The sequence below is a fragment of the Sander lucioperca genome, chromosome 7 (assembly GCF_008315115.2).
Source record: "Sander lucioperca isolate FBNREF2018 chromosome 7, SLUC_FBN_1.2, whole genome shotgun sequence".
Classification (NCBI taxonomy): Eukaryota; Metazoa; Chordata; class Actinopteri; order Perciformes; family Percidae; genus Sander; species Sander lucioperca.
The window spans coordinates 42,782,674-42,801,558 of NC_050179.1; the positions used below are offsets into that span (position 1 = coordinate 42,782,674).

General features: G+C 41.6%; 1 protein-coding gene across 1 annotated transcript in view; it reads left to right on the top strand.

The window, feature by feature from the left end:
* Nucleotides 1-18,885, top strand: part of tango6 (transport and golgi organization 6 homolog (Drosophila)) — a 45,675-nt gene that overhangs the window by 24,680 nt on the left and 2,110 nt on the right. The window contains exons 14-17 of the mRNA XM_031297827.2: nucleotides 694-751; nucleotides 884-1,042; nucleotides 10,242-10,393; nucleotides 13,015-13,128. Of these exons, the coding sequence (XP_031153687.2) occupies nucleotides 694-751; nucleotides 884-1,042; nucleotides 10,242-10,393; nucleotides 13,015-13,128 (483 nt within the window). The remainder of the gene's footprint in view (nucleotides 1-693; nucleotides 752-883; nucleotides 1,043-10,241; nucleotides 10,394-13,014; nucleotides 13,129-18,885) is intronic.

An 18,885-nucleotide genomic window follows, 5' to 3' on the forward strand; every position in this document is an offset into this window, starting at 1 on the left:
TGTGTGCACCAGTAGCGTGTAGGTAGCGGTATTATCTGTGTCTCCTGGGACATTATGAGCAAACATGTATAATAAATGAAGCGGTTGAGCCTTTTTTCCCAGAGGGAGCGAGAGGGGTGCGCTCTAGGGACTTGTTAAGGTGGTATGGGCAAGAAAGGATAACAACTAATTTAGTATTCTCTCTAATCACAACCCCCCGCCCGTGTGCACCATAGATAACCTTCAACCCCCTACTGTTACAGAAGAAACCCTTTATTGATTTTCCCCCTTTTGTGTCTTCTGGTTGGGCTAAGTTCTCCAATATTATACAGGCTACCTTTCATATGTTCTATCCTCCCTCCATGCTTTACCCGAAACTCCAGCACATTCTATCCAGCCTGTCTAAGAAACCCCTTGTTTTTCCAGTCCCCTGTTTTCCCCTTACCCAATCAAACCTATATCTTCAAGGGCCCCTTTTAGTACCTGGGGGTAATGTTTTCATTATTCTCTTTGATAGTGGGTCGTATTGTTTTTAATGTATTCAGTGTTGTGCCAGTATTGATCCTCTTGCGTTCGCCTGGCAAATTCCATATTGGTGACATTTTTGATATTTTTTCACACATAAATGGTAGAATATTCCCAGTAAGTAGACTGTATATAACTATACACCAGTCTATGTGGTGATTAATCATGCTGATGGTGTGTCTTTTCCAGCTCTTCTTAGAAAACCTGGAGCATGAAGACTCATTCATCTACCTGTCAGCCATTCAAGGTAAAATAATGATGCAGCTTGGCCAAATGTCATGTTATCATTGATTTAACCCACCCATAATATTATCTGCCTAGCTGAAGTGGTTGTCAGCAACTCTTGAAAGCAGATGGACTTAGTATGAACTGTCTTTAGGTCTGGCTGCATTGGCTGATTCCTACCCAGAGAGGATTCTGGAAAGGCTCCTAAAAGACTTTCAACATGGTCCCTCCCTCCCTACATCCAACAAGGAGCACTCCCTGGAAACCCGCCTGAAAGTGGGAGAAGTCCTGATGAGGGCGAGCAGGGCTATGGGTGAGCATCATCAGTTGGTTGTTCACGTTCATGTTTGTATGACTAGACTTGTGAGAATATTCAGTTAACTTGATACCCATTTCCTGACCCCTAGAAAGCGGTGATATTGTGATATTGTATATTAGGCGCCATGTAGTCTCGCATAGCCAGACCTGTCTCCACTGCGATGTGGAGTAAGGTCTGGCCACGCCACACATACATTCTAGGATAGGAGAAAAAAACATTCTGGGTTGTTTGCATTTCTTAAACCAATCGCACTCACCATGGGTGGCGCTAAGCTCCGGACAAAGGGACAGTGGCTCTGCAAAATAGTCTTGCGAAGGAACTTGTTTTGGTGGAACATTTGCAACAATTTTCCTGGAAATGTATCCAGACTAGGCTCCATGTTATCACTTAAAGGGATAGTTTAGCATTTTGAGAAATACACTTATTTGCTTTCTTTTTAACAGTGAAATGAAAAGATCGATACCACTCTCATATCTGTTGAAGTATGGACGTGTCCGTCAGTCCAGCCACGGGGTCCATTTCCAGAGCCTCTCACTTGGAGCTCTTTTCCCTGCTACGCTATCTTTTCATGCTGGGTCTATTTTTGCCAGAGCAGCTCGCATCACCGATGCATGAAATTCCTTCCCGCGTGATCTTAAAAAAGTCTAAAATTTCAAAATCGACGTATTAGAAGCCTACTGCTTCTTATGCAAGAAAGCAATTCAACTGGGAACGTTGGGTGTACGGGCGCTGGAGTCTCATGCAAAAAGTTAAACAGATGCTCCACGTCTTCAAAGTTTCCTGTGGACATTGATAGTGCCTGAGCCGAAGCACAGCCCAAAGTTTTGTGCTGGCACTATTTCTTGGTGAACAGCAGCCAGGCACAGTGATGTTGTTCGGTTTAGTACCATTGTGCCTTTATTGAGACCAAAGCCAAAACCTGTGCTCTGAACAACTCCTAGTTGTATGCAACCTCAAAAGGAATGTTTGCAATCTGCCATAAAACGGAAAGAAGAAATGATACTGAGGCACAGATCATCTTTACTAAAGATAGCGCATTTCAAGCAGCGCCAATGATACTATGAAAGGATACACACTTCCTGTCTCCTAATTGGGAGTGGCATTGTTTGAACGTTGTGTAGATGAATGAAAAGTTATGTTCGTTTGAATTATTAAAATTTTCTTTTGCTAACATTAGAGATTTACACAGCTAAAACACATACTTGGCGTTACAGAGATTAGTTTTGTTAAGGTGTTCACAAACGCTATTTATCGTCGGTTATCTATGTTGCCAGATCTCGCGAGAGTTTTTGGTCCTTAGGCAGAAACCGGTCTCAGACGAGGTTAATTTTGTCCTGATGTGTCCGTCTAAAAAATGCCATTTTAGTGTTACAATGTCCTGGAGATATGGAGCTTGTGAGGAATGGGTCCAATGTTTACTTTGGTGATTATGGGGCGACAGAATCGCTAATCTGTGTTCACGTTCACTTCTCCCATGGATGTAACGATACACTCAACTCACAATTCGATATTTCCTTCTTTTCTGTGATGGCCCTCCCCCAGTATCAGCCATAACTAAAGCAGATAACTTCTAAAATAAAATTCAAAGACAATTAGGCCTATATAAAGAAATTGCCTGCTACCTTTCACCTGCATACTCACTAACACAGGCTTTTCCGCTGTTACACTGAAATCTATGTGACCCATCAGATTGTGTGCTCTGTAGCGCCATCTACCTGCCGAAAATCATTATCTGGTTAAAAGAACATGGACATTTGACTTTGTGTGAGTGGTAAACATTAAAGAATTTGTGATTGAATATTCTATTACTGTCTGTTAGGGCTGTCCCAAACGATAATTTTTTAAACGATTAATCTAGCGATTATTTTTTCTATTAGTCGACTAATCTAACGATTAATTTTTCGATTAATCTACGATTAAGTTTTCAATTAGCGATTATTTTCCCATTGCTCAATTATTAACAATTTACACAAAACAAATTTCAAAAAGGTTCAAATCTCTATTTATTAAAATTGTTTAACACTGCACTGTTGAAGTAATATTAATTTGTAGTGCAACCTGAAGCCAGATGTAGGCTATCAATCCAACCACAAAATAAAGTCACTTTCAGGAGGAATACAAAAATAAAAACTTTAAGTAAACAGAGCAAGTGCAAAAAGAGTAGCCTGTATTTGCTTTTTTTAACAGTAGTAGGTAAAATAATGAACTAGCTCTTTTTTAACATCCAAGCTCTTCTCCCTTTAATCTTGCAGTAAAAAAGTGCAATTTTAGCAACATATGAAATCAAATAAATCCAACATAAGGCAAGTTGCAGAGTGTCTAATATAACAGTCTGTAATCGATTGGGTCACTCATGATGATGGTAAACCAAATCAACGGACTAACGTGGGCCGTTATAACTGACGTTATAAAGGACTCGTGAGATATCTGAAACAATCTGGCCTGGTTGCGCAATTATCGAGACAGTGCTACAGATGGGGGAGACACGATTTAGCACAGTTTACCTCCCACTCAAGTCAGTGCAGGACATATACCCAGAGCTACGGGAGAAGCTGGAGAGGCATAGCTTTCTGCCCACCCAATTAGGCTAATAAAGTAAATATAAAAAAAAACACAAATGCTTGATCAAGGGCCCGGCCCGGGGATCAAGTGGGTCAAGTTCGGGCTCGGGCAGAAAATCAAAACTCTACTTGGTAGGGAAAGGGAGCAGAGCAAAAAAGGTGAGCAGAACTTACGGTGTTTTGCTGCTGTTATCCTGACTCAGTGATGCATTTTACAAAGTCTACACATAGATTTCTACGTGTGACGCGTCAACGCAAATTATTTGTGTCGACGCAGTTACGTAATCTATTACGTTGACAAATCGTCACAGCCCTACTGTCTGTGGTGGACAGCTATCGGCATGGAACCACCAAACCACAAAAGCCACAGTGCAGGCTTGTTTTCCATGCAGATCTCTGTTCAGAAGGGACCCTGTGTATCAGAACCTTTCTCTGATTGAAAACCCTGTTTTGTTTTTTCTTAGCTCTGGTTTTATCTGCCAGATTGCCATCGTACCATTTCTCTGGAACAATCAGGGGGTTTATATCCTTGCTGAGAGATTGGATAGACCTTCAGTTTGCTGCACAGACATCCAAAAAGCCTCTGTGTTGTCTTGAAGCCCCCGAGTAGCCAAGATTTGCCTTTTGCCAGGCTGTCATTTGTAAATAAGAAGGTTTTTTTAATTGACTCGCCTGGTAGAGTGGCAGAGAAGCACTTGAATAGTCCTGTGAGCTTCTATAGTGTGCAATGATGGGCAGAAAATGTACACCAAAAGTACTCTGCACCAAATGATGTTCCCAAGACAAAGTTAATTAACATAAATAGGAAGGGGATGTATAGAATACAGTACCAATACAATGCCAAAATATGGGAGCATCTGTGGGAGTGTTGCATCAGTTTTCTCATGTGTTTTTTTTTTGTGTGTTAATGTGCGCAGTTGTGACGAAGGCTATTATTCCTGCTGACTCACACTCCCTTAGTGATTCATTAGATCTGTTAGAGCCGTAACTGTGTGTGTGTGTGTGTGTGTGTGTGTGTGTGTGTGTGTGTGTGTGTGTGTGTGTTTTGAATATTGTGATTCTAAGGAAGTGGTTGGAATTCTAAAAGTGTAATCTAGGACAAGCTAAATAAATCACACATTTTTGGATCAAGCAAATATACCCAGCTCTAACGTACACACACACACACACACACACACACACACACACACACACACACACACACACAATTTATTGAGACATTTCCATGACATACACCCACAAGCAGGTCTTACTACCACTAGCCAGTCAGCTGGTTGTCTCCTCTCCATGGAGGCCTCTGGCTGTCCTCCCTGCTGCTTGGCAGGGGCAGCTGTAGTCAGCAGTCGGCTCTGTTCTTTGTATGTTTGCCGATGTAACAGAGTCACCCGCACACAGCTTGTTAAACTGAGTATGACTACACTCTGTAAACAACAATATTAGTCTTGTATCAAGATGTGGATTTCAATGGCTGGATTACATTTAAAGCTCCTTTTCTGGTATCCACGCTGCTCTCAGAAATCTCTTTCTCTTGCCAAAACTCAGACTGCTACACTACTCGCCTTCTCTACAGTAATCACCTTGTCTCTTTTCGTTTTTTTGCTTTGAGTATTTTGGCATCTTTCCGAGCTGTGATTTTCCATTTGGATCTGTAGCTTGAGGCTTATTTCTACAAATCAGGGTTATAGTAAACTAAAACGAAAATAAGCAGTGAAAAATGTTTTTAGTAAACTGAAACTATATAAAAACTAAAACCTTCAATTACAGGGGTATCACACTTATCAGCCTCCCCGGTAAAGTCTACTCCAAGGTGCTGGAAAGGAGGGTTCGGCCGATAGTCGAACCTCGGGTTGAAGAGAAACAATGCGGATTCCGTCCTGGTCGTGGAACAACGGACCAGCTCTTTACTCTCGCAAGGATCCTGGAGGGAGCCTGGGAGTATGCCCAACCGGTCTACATGTGTTTTGTGGATCTGGAGAAGGCGTATGACTGGGTCCCTCTTGAGATACTGTGGGAGGTGCTGCGGGAGTATGGGGTTAGGGGGTCCCTTCTCAGGGCCATCCAATCTCTGTATGACCAAAGCGAGAGCTGTGTCCGGGTTCTCGGCAGTGAGTTTCAGGTGAGGGTTGGCCTCCACCAGGGCTGCGCTTTGTCACCAATCCTGTTTGTGATATTCATGGACACGATATTGAGGCGTAGTCGGGGTGGGGAGGGGTTGCAGTTCGGTGGGCTGGGGATCTCATCACTGCTTTTTGCAGATGATGTGGTCCTGATGGCATCATCGGCCTGTGACCTTCAGCACTCACTGGATCGGTTTGCAGCCAAGTGTGAAGCGGCTGGGATGAGGATCAACACCTCTAAATCTAAGGTCATGATTCTCAGCAGGAAACCGATGGAGTGCCTACTCCAGGTAGGGAATGAGTCCTTACCCCAAGTGAAGGAGTTCCAATACCTTGGGGTCTTGTTCGCGAGTGAGGGGACAATGGAGCGGATTGATTGGTCGGAGAATCGGCGCAGCGGGGGCGGTATAACATTCACTTTATCGCACGGTTGTGATGAAAAGAGGGCTGGCCAGAAGGCAAAGCTCTTGATCTACCGGTCAATTTTGGTTCCTACCCTCACCTATGGTATGAAGGCTGGGTCATGACCAAAAGAACGAGATCCAGGGTACAAGCGGCCGAAATGGGTTTCCTCAGGAGGGTGGCTGGCGTCTCCCTTAGAGATAGGGTGAGAAGCTCAGTCATCTGTGAGGAACTCGGAGTAGAGCCGCTGCTCCTTTGCGTCGAAAGGAGGCAGTTGAGGTGGTTTGAGCATCTGGTAAGGATGCCCCCTGGGCGCCTCCCTAGGGAGGTGTTCCAGGCACGTCCATCTGGGAGGAGGCCTTGGAAGACCCAGGACTTCGGGATCCCCCAGTCAGAGCTGGTTAATGTGACTCGGGGAAAGGGGAGTTTGGGGTCCCCTGCTGGAGCTGCTGCCCCCGCAACCCGACACCGGATAAGGGGACGAAGATGGATGGATTGACCTTCAAGGAAAACTAAAACGAAAATAAGCAGTGAAAAATGTTTTTAGTAAACAAACTAAATAAAAACTTAAAGCTTTAATGCGTAACTTTTTGATATTAATTATTGTCCGTTACATTCAACCCATTGCCAAATGAGTTACTACAAAGCTAATTAAGACTATCAGCTCCACACAACACTCTGTATTTCTCAGTATGGCTGTGTTCAGATGATCGTCTGATCGTAAAAAAAATCGAGTGAATATAATTACATGTTCTGAAGAGTCCATCATGTTTTTTTTTATCCTCCGTGTCCTCCTTGTCTACAAACTTCTGTGTGGGGTGGTGCACGATTTCTTCACTACGGACACTAAAGTAGCGTAAAGATTGAACATTAAACATCATGGCTATTCTCCAACTATGTATTTTGTATGAATATGTAGCTACATACTTCTGAGACATTATACCTGGCCCTAACAAAAACAAACAAAAACTACTGTAAAACTAAATGTAAAAAAACTAAACTAAAACAAAACCCAAAAGTCAAAACTCAAATAAAATAAGAACTCATTGAAAATTCAAAACTATTATAACCTTGCTGCAAATCAGTCTATCCACTTGTAGGATGCTTATTTTGTATTGTCTTGGCTTCCCACAAACTTGCTTGAACACATGGTTTCCTGCAGTGTATTATATTGGAGGTGGTGCAGCTGGCCTGACAATTAAGACACTAACGTCAGGGAATTATAACCATTTCAGTAAATAAAACATAAACCGACACGCTACATATATAATGAGCCAATTGCTCATTGCAGTGTTGAGGTCGAGTCACCGCGACGAGTCAGTCAAGTCTCGAGTCAGTGTTGAGTAGGCCTGTACGATAAATCGTTATAAAATCGCGATCTCGATTCACCCTGTTCATGATTTAATTTTTAAATGACTTTGATTTAAAAAAATTGGTAGGACAGCTCTCAGAAAGTTGAGGGCTTCACCCTCCGCCAATGACAAAGCGCCTTTTAGTCACGTGTTTCACTCGTCGAGCGAGCGCGATAGTTCGGAAATAAACCAAATGGATATTGATGAAAACCCAGGTACTAGTGACGAGAATCAGCCAACCACTCAGTCTCAAACCGAACTTGTTTTTGATTCAAGCGAGACGAGGGTCAGTCTGATGTGATTTGCAAGGCATGTTTTGCCCTCGTTGCAGCACCGCAAGGTAACACCACAAATCTCTACCAGCACCTGTTTACAGCCATGTTCAGGGCCATATTCAGCGCAGTGCGTTTTACTTCTATTTTTGGTAACCTACTTGAATGGCCAGTTGAATGTTAATTCTATAAAAGGCAAGCAGTTAAAGAGTGTGCTAAGAAATCATTCTGTTTTTAATACTGTACTTAAACTGGCAATTGACAAATCCATTTCTCTAGAGACTGAAGCTGTAGCTGCAACATGTTGATTGACATGTTTTAATTATGTAAAGACATGTTCAAGGAGTTCAGATAGAGCCTCTATCAGGGCCATATTTAGTTCAATTTGTTATATGTCACTATTTTGGTAGCCTACTGTACTTAAATGGCCAGTATGTACTTTATTTTCTTTATTTATTGAAGCCTCTATGTTTACAGGCTTGTGGTGATGCGCAATGTGCTATAGGCGCCAACAAAAATCTATGTTTGGTACTGCCAATTTATTTTGTTTTGTCATGGTTCATGTGTGCAATAAACATTACACAGACAATCGTGATATCAATTCTAAGCTAAAGAATCGTGATTCATATTTTTCCCCGAATCGTGCAGGACTAGTGTTGAGTCCGAGTCACCAAAGAAGAGGTCAAGTCGAGTCACCATTACCTGAGGTTGAGTCACAAGTCCAGAGAATAGTGACTCGAGTCCGAGTCGAGGACTCCATCACTGCCTATTACCCATAAAAGTAGTCAGAAACTGCATCCAACTTCTGAGTCCTATTTCATGAATGCTCGAGTCCGATTTCTCATAAATCCTCGAGTCCAAGTCATCAGTGCCATAGTCCATATAGACTCAAGAGTAACTCAATAGCAACTTGAGTCGAACTCCGAGGCCCGGACTCCATCACTGGCTCATGTCATTATCTAGTAATTCAATGGATAACACAACGAGATGTGTTAAGATTTGAGTGAGTCAGCTCATGTGGCAATGTTTGATTGATCACATCGTACGTTTGCTTTGGAGAAGGGAGCATTGCAATGTCAGGACAAATGTATAATATAGAGGCTAGCGGCCCAGTCGTTGATATACAGTTGGAGATGTGTGAGAAATACGCTCACAGTGGCGATGCTAAAATGCAGATGTCAAGCAAATATGTTAACCCATGTTAACCATCAGTTTAGCATGCTAGCATTTGCTAATGAGCACTAAATGCACAGTCTGTCATTAGTTACTAGCTACAACTAATTGCCCTCTGCAGCAATACAGTGAATCAATGCATTAAGTCATAATCTAGTTTATTCTGAGGTGGGGCATGAATGCCTGTATCAAATTTCATTGTAATCCGTCCAATAGTTGTAGAGACATTTCACAAAAAACCCACAAATGTCAACCTGATGGTAGCGCTAGAGGAGAAGTCAGGGAATTATGAAAGTGGCTAGGCTTCATCCTCTGGGGACAATAGATGTCTGTTCAAAATGTCATGGCTGGATCAAAGGCGTGGAGCTAACATGACTATAAACTCACCATACAAGCAGAGGATCACAAGCGGTGCTTCTGGCCAAACACCAGGCCAAAGTTATTTTTATGATCATCAGCTGAATACATGTTTTGCCCGATATGATCTGCATCAAGCTGAAGTCAAATTTAAGTTAGATATTCGCTAGCTTGACTTGAATTTTAATGTCACTGGGTCTATGTTGTTTGCATCAGTGACTGATCAAATGTTTGATTAGCCTATAGATTTATATTGATATTTCAATCCTTCAAAGTTCTAATAGAGCATATGCTATTTGGTATAAAAGACTCCAGGACTGACAATACTTACTGTTGCATTTGATAATAACCACATGTTTTAAAGAAGGTCTTGCATTTCTGTACATGGTTTATTTTACTGTATTTTGTATAGAAGATGCAGATTGCTGTAAGCTAGAGAGCCAGATAACTGACATCTTTATTTAACCTGATACATAATAAGGTCTCTATTTTATTACTGTGAATGCATTTAAGATGTACAACTTGGGGTCTAGTCTCGCTTTGCCAGACCATCCACACACTGCGGAGCGGAGGAGGGTCTGGGTAGTCCACACAGCATTCCGGGATGGGAACGTGCTCTGGTTTATTAGCATTTATTTAAACCAATCACAATCGTCATGGGCGGCGCTAAGCTCCGCACGAAGCCGCTGTAAAATAGTTGTGCGAGAGAAAACTCAGATTGGACAGATAGTCTAGATAGCTGTCTCAGTTTACCCTGCAGAGATATGAGGAGCAGATAACCATAGTCCTCATAAATCCACCGGAGTTTAAAATTCCAACACAAACATCGGCGTAAATACATGCATCCGGCGGAATTTCCTGCAGCACTGGAGTAATCCCGGAAGTGGAACGTCAAGGATATAGACTACCTGGGATCTAACCTGTCTGCCTGGTCTTTCTCACCTCTATTCCTTCTCCAGGGGAACTAGCGCCCCACCTCGGCCGTCCTCTGGTCGGCGCCTTCCTGCAAGGAACCAGGGACCCGGACCAAAGCGTCCGAGCCAGCAGTCTGTCCAACCTGGGTGAACTCTGCCAGAGACTGGACTATGCCCTAGGAACGGTGGCTCAAGAGGTGAGAGGGAGCACACTGACCTGAAACCTGTATGATCCTCCTGGAGGAACTGGGTTTTTGCAGCAGCACATGGTAAAAAGACATTGTGGCTTCATAAAAAAAAACTTCATACATCAGGACACCTCAAATAAACTGTAGGTCCGGTCAGTAGGTTAATCGCTAAATCAAAGCTCATGAAAGCCCTGCCAGTTTTAGACTGCAAATGACTATAGCAACAATTCAGGTGCTTTACACTACATAAATGGTGAAACTCACTACAATCAAAGATGCTCTGTAAATTGAACATTGTAAGATATTTGTCTATTTGCTTTGAGAAGTGGCCATGGTATAAATGTAATAATACGCTCTATGCTGTACTCAAATAAGGAAATAACTGAGTTGAGGATGTACTTCACCTCCACCTAATCTTTTAATGACTTAGATCGCGACAACTCATGATGCAATCATTCTGATTGAATATAGCAAAAAATAAAGGAATACAAGTAGTGAGTACATTAATTTAAAAAAGTAGTACACAGTGAAATCTATCCCTTTGTCCATTGGATGGATTACATTGAAATCCAAGCCTTTTGCAGAAATATGATGGGCAGAATTAAAAATAATTGAGAATTGCCATATTTCAGCTATGGTATGGTGTGTTAGTAAAAGCTGCCATTGAACTATTAACCAAGTACTTATGTGACCTGGCAGAGGAAATTCTTATGTTGTTTTAAAAAGAATTGCTCCTATTAGTTATAGTATTATTAGTATTATAGTTATTTCACTTTTTTCATTTGTAAAATGTATATGAATTGAAATTGTGAGTGGTTATGTGGAGGCTTGGAAGTTTACAGTGATAACACTCAGAAGTTATAAGAAGAAAGAAGAAATAAGGAATTTTAAAAGGACATTGTAGGAAGGCAATGGAAAAAACGATTAAATACAGTGTCTCCCAAGATCTTATCTCTCATGTGAGCATCAAAGAAACAAGGGACTCTCCAACTAATGGCTAAACAGGGTTATAATCCCATAATCCTCCCTAAACCATAAACTCTGTGATTGGTCCTTCGTTCAGCCAACCAGTTAAATCCCTTTATTAACTGCTCTCAGTCTACTGGCATTTCCCCCCTTCATTTTTGAACATGCCACGGTTTACCCCCTCTTAAATAAGCCTTTTCTGGATCCCTCTATCTTAAGTCATTTTAGACCCATCTCTAAGCTGCCATTGTTATCCAGTTCTTGTCTCCACACAGTTGATTTCTTTTATGAACAACTATCAAAATTTCGAAAGATTTCTCTGAGACTGCTCTGGTCAAGTTCGCCAATGACTTACTGCTTGTCACTTGTACAGGCCCATACTCCATTTGAATTATCTTTGACCTCAGCTCAGCCTTTGGCCCAGAATGTCTTAATCAGTTGTTTGAAAAACTATTTTGGCATCAGTGATGTGACTTATCTGTCCAACAGGTCTTTCTCTGTTATGCTTGGATATGCGTCTTCCTCTTGTGCTCCTCTCTTTTGTGGGGTCCCCCAGGGGTTTATTCTGGTTCCCCTTTATATACCATATACATTTTTTTTATTGCTACGTGGACTATATGTAACTATATGTCCCAATAAAGCCAGGTACCACCACGCTGTTCATTATTATCTCCTATCCTGCTGAAATTAAGAATTGGATGTCTACAATTTACTGCAGTTGAATGACTCCAAATCAGAAATAATTATAATGGCCTCTTCTGGTCCAAGCACTTGCAGTTCTTCTGTACGTTATATTGTAAAATTGGTCAGATATTTGATAAACGCCAGGTACAAGATGATCACAAGCAGCAGATGACCAAATACACAAGGCAATACATTCCCACTTGTAGACAGTCCACAGTGTAGAAAGGAAGTTAAAAGACAACACAACTGAGTGCTTCCTTTTTGTTGAAACGCATGAGGTGAATATGCAGTGAGAAATGAGCAAGTGAGGCCAAAGAGACTTCAGCTTTTTTGTTGCTAAAAGGAATCAATTTTCTAACATGGACCACCAAATTTCTACTCCAATCAATCTGAGTGGAGAAGCGCCATCCATACAGTAATTCTTTTCTGTTAAAAAAGGCTATACATACTGCTCACTTACTTTGATCAGGCTCTAAGTTGCTGCAGGCTGCTGCAGTGGTCAGAGGCTCAAATAAAATATGTGTGTGTGTATGTGTGTGTGTGTGTACTGCTGGCATGTACTGCTGGCATGAATAAGCAGCACTGTCAGCTGAAGAAACAGGGATGCTTATTCATGAACCTGCCCATTTTTACTTTTTCACCGTGTTCGTGTGCGCGCAAGTGAGGGAGTGTAGAGAAATGGAGGGCCCATGTTTGTTTCGATGTCTGACCAATACATCAATCGATCCAATTTAGTTCTGGTACTGACCTCAGCAGTGTAGGCCTGCAGCTGATTCGGCATCTTTGTGACAAACGTGTTGTGTAAAATACAGCACAGCTCTAGATTGTGCTGTATTTCTTACCTAGACATGATCACTAACTGTATTCATGCTTTATGCCTATGTCTTCATGTTTATACCACTGTAAATCTTAGTGTGTGTGTGTGTGTGTGTGTGTGTGTGTGTGTGTGTGTGTGCGTGTGCGTGCGTGCGCGTGTGCAGCTCAGCTCCTGTCTGACTGCTCTGATAAAGACAGAGAAGGAAGCAGAGGTAAGGAGAGCTGCTGTCCATGTTATCACCCTGCTGCTCCGAGGCCTCAGCGAAAAAACCACCCAGGTACGCACACGTACACACACGCTCACACACGCTCACAACTGAGTATGCATAACACACATACACTCTTGTGCATCTTTTTATATCAAACCATACAATACATTTGACAAAATGGCTGATTTCACATGAAATGATTTTACATGAAAACCGCGCTCACACAGTTCCTGTGTAATAACCGCCACAGTAGCTTGGAAAATAGCATTATGAGCACTGCATCAATCTAATAAATCGAGAAGCCTCTGTATGTGTGTGTTTGTGTATTTATGTTTGTCTGTCTTTGAAATATCTCATGAACCCTTCATCCAATCTACTTCCTACTTGGTGTCCTGGGTACCCAATGAAGTTGGGGATTGGGTTTTGGAGCAGTTTGGACAGCATTGGATATTGGATATTAAAAAACTGTGAATTAAACTAAACGGCCGAACAATAAAGGTTTTGGAAAAAAACAAACAAAAACCTGCAGAAGCAGCAGGCTGTTGACACACATCGTGTTGGAAAAAGGTTAAGAAAAAAAGGCGTTACCATAACGTTGGCTCTTTCATGTCTACCCTTCACAATAAAAGCCCAGCTAAGATTCACTTAGAGCATTTCGCTAAGAGGAAACTCAATAAAAAGCCATTTTGCTGACACTAAATATCAAACAAAAGCCAGACACTATATCATATTAAGTTGCTGTGAGCTGTAAATTCGAGACTATCTCGGAGCTGACTGGGCAAAAACCACAGTTTTCATCAGACTCACCCTGGGTCCGTTAATTAAGTCCTCATTTGCATGAAGTTGAATCCAGGCCACGTTATGCAAATGAGGAGGGGAGCTCGGCTCGCCGCCTCTCAAAAACTCACGAAAATCTTTTAAGCTGACCGATCTGAAATGAAGACAGATTCAGCAACTGCTGAAACCCATTTTGGTGAACAATTTTTGTAAAATAAGACGTTTTCCAAACGAGCCGCCATTATGGTCTGTTTATATGACGGTACAGGTCATAGTGAGAGAAAATGTGATCTGAGATGGACATTACAAAATATGTTGTGTATCTGGGATTGTTCATTAGCTATGTGTGATAATCCTAAAGCTGAATGGACTCACAGTAGAACAACAGATTTTATTCTGGTCCAAAGACTGAAATAGCCCTCTTTCTGTGAGAAAAGGACACTATATCCTGGAATATAATTGTGAGACATGTGATGCTTTTGAGAAACCACTGCAAATATACAAACTGTTGCTAAAAAGAAAGAACACTGTATTCATTTAGGTAACGTTACTGATTACAACTTTTTCCAGCTGTTTTAGCATAATCTGTTCATATGGGATCACGCTCAGGACCCGTAACACCTACAATATTTTTCGTCACTGTTGCCAGCCGACAGCGTAGCTACTAGTGCACCCCCACACATTATTAACCCTAACTTTATGTTAATGTTCAGGGTGTGTTTTTGAGAGTGTGAGGCTGTTGTTACAAAGGCTGACGGGTCCTGTAATCTAGTCCCAGTTTCCCTGCTGTCATCACTGGGGTTATAGACTAAATGTTAGCTTCTCACCAAGCACAGGGAGGAGACTCACTCCGAACACCATGTTTTAAAGTCACACCAGTTCTCTCTTTCTCCCTGTTTCATGTCCCTCACACTGTGCAGTGTGTGGTTACTCTCAGCATCTCTGCTGTAGTGTTGTTCTTAGATAGTCCAGGCTAATCACATCACAGTTCCGTGGCCTCCTAAAATGGAAGCAGTGAGGCAGGATCACTGACTGGATTTCTCCCATTCACTGATCCCTGTGCAGGTTTGAGGGTACAACATGGCAGCAACTCTGCCAGTTTATGTATTTATAGCACTATAGGGCACTTTGAGCAAATGCACCCAAGCTAAATTATCATCACTGACCTAAATAAATGATATAAAATAATCATCAAATCTTTGAATTGTGGATTGAGAAACCCTTCTGTGACATTAGACATGGGATAATAAAAAAACTATAATCTACTATAATATATATAACTATTATATATAACTATAATCAATAATATAATCAAAGTTCTCAGGTTTTTTTTTAAAATTATTATTCAGGGAAGGTTCACTGAGAGGAAGCTTCTCTTTTGCAGGAACACCCTGATCACATTCACACATTCATACCTGGAAGCTGCCCAGTGCAACCACAGTCTGATCTGCTGGCCACTGAGCAGCTCCACTGGAGCGGTTGGGGTAAGGGCCTTGCTCAAGGGCACCTCAGTGGTGGTAATGAGGGAGGGACAAGCGCTGCTCTTTCACTTTCCCCACCCAGATTTGATCTTACTGTCGGTCTGGGGGTTGAACCGACGACCTCCCAGTCACAAGCTCGCTTCTCTAACCTTTAGGCCACCACCGATAATTTGATCAATCAAATTGTCGACACAATGTTAATTATCAACAATGTTGACAATCAACTATTTTTTTAAGTTAATTATAAAGCCAAAAAAAACAGCCAACATTATCTGGTTTCAGCTTCTCCGATGTGTGGATTTGCCGTTTTTTCTTTCTGTTTTAAAGGTGCCGTAGGTAGGATTGTGAAGATCCAGGACTTAGCCAAACAATTTGAACATCAACAACTTCTCAGTCCCGCCCCCCTTTCTGCTAAAGCCCAAAACGGTCTCCTAAGTCCCTCCCCCCACAAGGGAGAATGAATGCGTGTGCATGAACAGTGATTGACACGCAGGCCCTGATTGGTGCATCTGAACAGGGAGCTGTGGATTTTTGCAAATCGCACTACAAGCTGTAGGTGGTGCCAGAGGAGCCGGATTTTTTTTTTTAAATTCCCTGCGTCATGTAGTTCTACTCGAACATAGGGTCAGTTTCATCAAATATGACAGAAAGTTAGTTTTATAAGTCTTACCTACTGCACCTTTAATACCATTGTTAATTGAATATCTGAATGTGAAGCCTCTGGACAATGGGCATGTTTCATTGTTTTGTTTTTTATACCAAATATTAAATAAATCTAAATGAGTAATTACAATAATTAAAAGATAATTGAGAGATTAATTAAAATAATGATATAATTAATAATCAAAATGATAATTTTGAGGAAGAGATGCAAAAGCAGTGTCCGAAATTAACTTTTTGACTACATGAAAAAATCCGCTGGCCAAGCATATTTTTTACCGGATACATTTTAATTTTCTTTTGTAACATACACCACAAAACTCTCTGGTTGTGGTTTCAAGTTCTGCTGGGTCATCGTCCGTTTTCATTGGGCTTTCTTTTGGAAGTTTGGCCCACTCCTGCCAAAAATTGCCACATACTGGCTAATTAATCAGCCCGATGTAAACGCTAGCTACCAGTAAACAGAATTGATGCGGGGTTCCGGTGTGAGTGTGTTTGCGTCAGTGTATTTGTGCGTGTGTCCCGCCCACCTAGAGCTCCGACAGGCAGACAGTAGAGGGACGGAAGAAAGTAGCTGCACCTTCACCAAAACTAAGACTGAAAAACATAACCATTTTGGTACAAACGATTACCCGCCATGTGGCCGATGAGATTTACTCACCAAACAGACAATGTACCCGCATTTGGCACTTGGTGAGAGTTAAGTTGCAAGGATGAAGGATTTGTGTTTACCAAACAGGATGAAGGATTTGTGTTTACCAAACATGACATCTTCAGTGTAATTTTGAGGAGACAGCAATTACTCACAACTATTAATATTACAGTAAAGTTTTCACAACAGCTCCCTGTCCCATCAGATCAGCTGGGGTATTTCTTCCACATAGAATAAAAAAGTTCCACATGGGATACATCTGTGGTTTCTTGCTCCAAACTCATCTGAGAGCCTCCTTGCCACCCGTCTCGGGGATAATTGGGGATAAAAGATAAATTAACATGAGCTTTGTCCTTTCAATCGTAAAACATCCTGGCTACAGGTTAAATCACTGTAGTTTTCATATATTAATCAGCAAGCGTTGTGTAAGGGCATTAACCCGCTTATACCATGGTCACTTGCCAAATATATATATTTTTTTAACATTAATTCATATTTTAATACGTTTTACAATCAAAACTTTTTCCAAACAATTACTCCTACCTCGGACAATCATTCCCATCCCATAAAGTTCTTATGCAATCGAAACGTTGGTCACTGCTCCAGCGAATAGAACGGACCTTAGATACGACTTGCCACCCTTAGCAACGGAAGATATTTATATAGTCCGCTCAGCTCGTAGAACCCTTCAGCTCCGCTCCGAGCCAGAGAGCTAACGCTATGCTAGCAAGATTCAAGGTCAATAACGGTATGTACAGTTGCCAGTTGGCAATCCAGTAAAAATAATTTGACAGTATGTTTAACGTCAAGACAAGCTAGCTATCAGCCATGTCATTGTCCCCAAAACAATATAACGACTTACGAACAATTTTATTCGCAATGTGTAACGTTACTGTCGGCCGCAGCCTGAAGTAACGACCTGAACAGTGAGCGGGATGAGAGATAACCTTATTCGCTGTGAAACAAAGGGGCAGTGTAACTTACTTCCTGCAGCTTGTGTGTTAGCGCCATCCTGTGGTGTTCAGAGGACGAGGCACTGAAGCACCACACAGTGTTGGAACCAACATTTCCTTTTTGTTAACTTAGCGCATCCAGTTTCACTGGAACTCCTTTAGTAGGTGTCCTATAACACTTTTTTTATGGACACCCTGCAGCCATCAGAATCAAGTATTCACCCAGACCATGGTATGAATTTAGTTAACCTAGGAACAAAACCCTTTCATTGTCTCTCATCTTTAGACCCAGTCTCATACTGTATAAACCTACCAGTAGCGTTGAAAACAGAAAGTAAATGTGTTGTTTCTCCTGTGGTAGCCCAGTGGAAACACACCTATATGTGAGCTGCCGGCCGCTGGCACAAGTGTGATGTGGCTCTTGAGCCACTGCCACGACCACAGCCAGCTGTCCAGTCGCTGGTCCCAGGCCAGCTCCTGTCATTACTGGAACAGCTGGAGAAGGGCAGCACCAGCTGTACATGGCTAATGATACACAGAGTAACATTATAACAGGTAAGAGAGGCAGATCAAAGGGAATAAGAGCAGGCCAGGTGTAGTGGTGTGGATGGTGCAGGAGGTGTTTTGAGTGGCTGAGAAGCCATGGTAGAAGAAGTATTCAGATCCTTTACTTAAGTAAAAGTACTAATACCACAGTGTAAGAAATACTTTGTTACAAGTAAAAGTCCTGCATTGAAAATGTTACTTAAGTAAAAGTATGTAAGTATGATCAGGAAAATGTACTTAAAGTATTAAAAGTAAGAGTACTCCATGCAGAAAAATCCTCACATTTTAGGAACTGGAAACGATCAAAACAGTTCTGTCAATTAGCTAGCTTAAGTGTTTAATCTGCCAATAATTTCAGCTGTACTTGTAGGCCGTTATATTGTTGAGTAGTTTCATTTATAATAAAAGACAGTATTTTATAAACTACCTGTGTTTTGTGTGCAAAAAGCTTAATTTGTAAAGTAACTAGTAACTAAAGCTGTCAGATTAATGTAGTGGCGTAAAAAGTACAATATTTCCCTCTGAAATGTGGTGGAGTAGAAGTAGAAAGTAGCATGAAAAGAAAAGACTCAAGTAAAGTACAAGTACCCCAAATTTGTACTTAAGTACAGTATTTGAGTAAATGCACTCAGTTACATTCCACCACTGCTGAGAAGCAATTAGAGACTGAGGGAACACCGAGGCAGGAGTCAGGGAAGACATTGATCCATGTCCTTGTTTTAGCTGTATGTGTATTATATGTAAGTACATAAGGAGC